Source organism: Drosophila pseudoobscura, chromosome X (assembly GCF_009870125.1).
Source record: "Drosophila pseudoobscura strain MV-25-SWS-2005 chromosome X, UCI_Dpse_MV25, whole genome shotgun sequence".
Classification (NCBI taxonomy): domain Eukaryota; kingdom Metazoa; phylum Arthropoda; class Insecta; order Diptera; family Drosophilidae; genus Drosophila; species Drosophila pseudoobscura.
In genome coordinates this window covers 34,550,135-34,552,920 of record NC_046683.1, presented here as the reverse complement: position 1 = coordinate 34,552,920, position 2,786 = coordinate 34,550,135, and the positions used below count along the sequence as shown (strand labels likewise).

Below are 2,786 nucleotides of genomic sequence, written 5' to 3'. Positions count from 1 at the left end.
ATTTCTTAATCGCGTTCCGTTAAAACACTTATTAATTATACAATATTGTGTTGTTGGGTAGTTTAACTACCAACAAATACATTTGGGTGCACATTAAAAAAACAGTTTGTAGCAAGGTAATAATTAGTGAGGCATTCAACTAGTATTTAAAATAGCATACAGCGCGCATTGGTATTTACCGCACCATCGATACACTCGGCGGGAAATACCAATAGTGAGATATCGGATAAGAAACATCGATAAGAGAGTAAGTTCACTTTGTAAAATGGCGATTGTGAGAGACGGACGCGCAGCTAATAAAAAAGAGTTACATTAAATCGCCGGGCTTGTGTTTTTATACCTATACAGTTCACTCACGCACCGATATTGGTCACTACAATTCCCGGGTTAGACGGCCTACAATTTCAGAAGTGGGATACGATCAATCGCCGCCAGTGAAAAATAGCGAAAATTTTTCTTTTCTCGTCCGTCGAAGACGCCATCGCTGAAAAAAAACATGTCGGACTTGGTCGGCACGGAGGAGTTCTCGGCCGCCCAGCTGCGCGAATGGCTGGAGTCCCTCAATCTACCAAAAGGTGGAAGCAAAGCTGCCATGGCAGCGAGACTTAACGAAATACCAGTAGAGCTCCGGGGACAGGGACCACCGGCAGCCGAAACATGCGAGAACGAGAGGGAAGATGAGGCAGCCGCAGATCAAGACTCGACGAAGAGCGAACGCAAAGAGAAGAACGAAAAAGCACCGCAAGCGCCTGGGCACAACAACAACCACGGCGAATATCGAGCAGAGGTTGAAATGTTAAAACTGCAAATCGAGCTGCTGAAGCTGCAGAGCGAGAGGGAGGGAAGGAGAGAAGGGAGAGGAGAGAACACAACACCAGCCGCCAACAATGACGCTGGCGTCATGTTGCTAAATGCCGCCAAAGACATGTTGCCAACATATCATGGCAACATTTCTGGAAACAACGATGACGTCACAACTTGGATCGCGCAGTTTAAGGCCGTCGCAAAAGTGAACAAACTGAAGGATGAGAAGCTACTAATGCTGCTAATGTCGAAGCTTAAGGACAAAGCATTGGTGTGGCTGCATTCGAGTCCGGAGCACATGTCGCTGCCAATCGATCAATTGTTGAACGTCATGGAAGACACTTTCCATCCCAAGGAAAGCAAACTGTTGCTCCGTCGCAAGTTCGAGTCCCGTTCATGGGCACGTGGCGAGGAGTTCTCGATGTACTTCAACGCCAAAGTGTCGCTGGCATCCCGCATAGTCATTGACGACGAGGAGTTTATTGACGGAGTCATCGAAGGTATCCCAGATGTAGGCCTGCGTAGGCAAGCCCACATGCAGTGCTTTGGCGCTCCATATCAACTACTCAAGGCGTTCGAGAAGATCATGCTGCCAAAGAAGTACGGTTCAACTGAAGGGGCAAACACTGGAGCCTCGCCAACACCCATTCGCTGCTACAACTGCAACTCTTTGGGCCACGTGGCAGGGGAGTGCCGAAAGCCCAAGCGCGAAAGAGGAGCGTGCTACGGATGCGGCAGCATGAGTCACCGTGACACCTGGTGTCACTGTGTCACTGTGACGAAAAGAAGTACAAGGTACATAACGATTATATATACAAATTTAATATATACATTAGCAATTACAATAACAAATGCATGTCCTTAGATTGCCTCATCGACTCAGGGAGCCCAATAAGTTTTATGAAGTTATCGTGTCTAGAGCACCATTCGGAAAATAACCTAAATAAAGTGGAAGAGCGCTCACGATTAAGTTCGAACGAAATCAAAGAAGATGATTTAAGTTTATATAAGTTTAACAAAGACAAGAAAAACAGAGAAATTGAATTTATTTTGAATAAAAATGCGGATTACGCTTATGTTGGACTAAATAATAGCAAACTTAACATCTTTGGTAAAATACCCAGTTTTGTAATTATTAACAAAAATCGAATCAACTTTGAATTACTAGTAGTGGCAGACGAGTCGATGGGCTATGAGGCTGTGTTAGGTAGGGATTTTATGAATTTATGCAAATTTAAAATTGTAAGTGACATTTGCAAGGAGAAGGAGAGTGAGACAAAAAACGAGTGTGAAATAAAAAATGAGTGTTTAGGAGAAAATGAGCGTTTAGAAGAAAATGAGTGTTTAGGAGAAAATGAGTGTTTAGAAAAAAATGAGTGTTTAGGAGAAAATGAGTGTTTAGAAGAAAATGAGTGTTTAGGAGAAAATGAGTGTTTAGAAGAAAATGAGTGTTTAGGAGAAAATGAGTGTTTAGAAAAAAATGAGTGGAAAATAGAGAATGAGTGTTTAGGAGAATATGAATGTGAAGTAAAAGATGAGGGTGATAAAGAGAATAAGCATGAAGTAGAAAGTGGAGGCAAGGTAGAAAATGAGTGGTCTGCAATGGTTGAGTGTCTGGAAGACAGCGATACCTGCGAGAGCGTAAAAACCAATTTCAACGAACTACCAAGCCAGTATCCAGACAAAGAAAACGACTGGGAGTTGAAAGTAGGGACAGATTGTAGCCAAGAACTCGCAGGACGACTTAAATACATGTTTAGGACAGCGTATGTAAACGCAGAAAGACCAAACTTACCACAAACCAAGTGGGAAATGAAGTTGAATTTCGAACACGAAAAACCGTTTCATTGCCCACCTAGAAGACTGTCGTATAGCGAAAAAGCCCAAGTACAGAAAATGATAGACGATTACACAGAAAAAGGTTACATCAGAACCAGTGAGTCAGAATACGTTTCGCCTATAGTACTGGTAAAAAAGAATTC

General features: G+C 42.9%; 1 protein-coding gene across 1 annotated transcript; it reads left to right on the top strand.

The window, feature by feature from the left end:
* The first annotated feature begins 333 nt into the window (after positions 1 to 333).
* On the top strand, positions 334 to 2,083 carry LOC117184904 (uncharacterized). Its single transcript, XM_033384046.1, has 2 exons — positions 334 to 1,599; positions 1,670 to 2,083. Exons 1-2 carry the CDS (start codon positions 497 to 499, stop codon positions 1,740 to 1,742), a joined length of 1,176 nt encoding a protein of 391 aa, XP_033239937.1. The 5' UTR covers positions 334 to 496; the 3' UTR covers positions 1,743 to 2,083.
* Positions 2,084 to 2,786: the final 703 nt, after the last annotated feature.

Excerpts from the sequence above, each read along its gene's own strand:
- LOC117184904 (XM_033384046.1), top strand. The coding sequence starts at position 497 with ATGTCGGACTTGGTCGGCACGGAGGAGTTCTCGGCCGCCCAGCTGCGC. Across the intron at positions 1,600-1,669 it reads GTGACGAAAAGAAGTACAAG|ATTGCCTCATCGACTCAGGG; the intron begins GTACATAACGAT and ends GCATGTCCTTAG.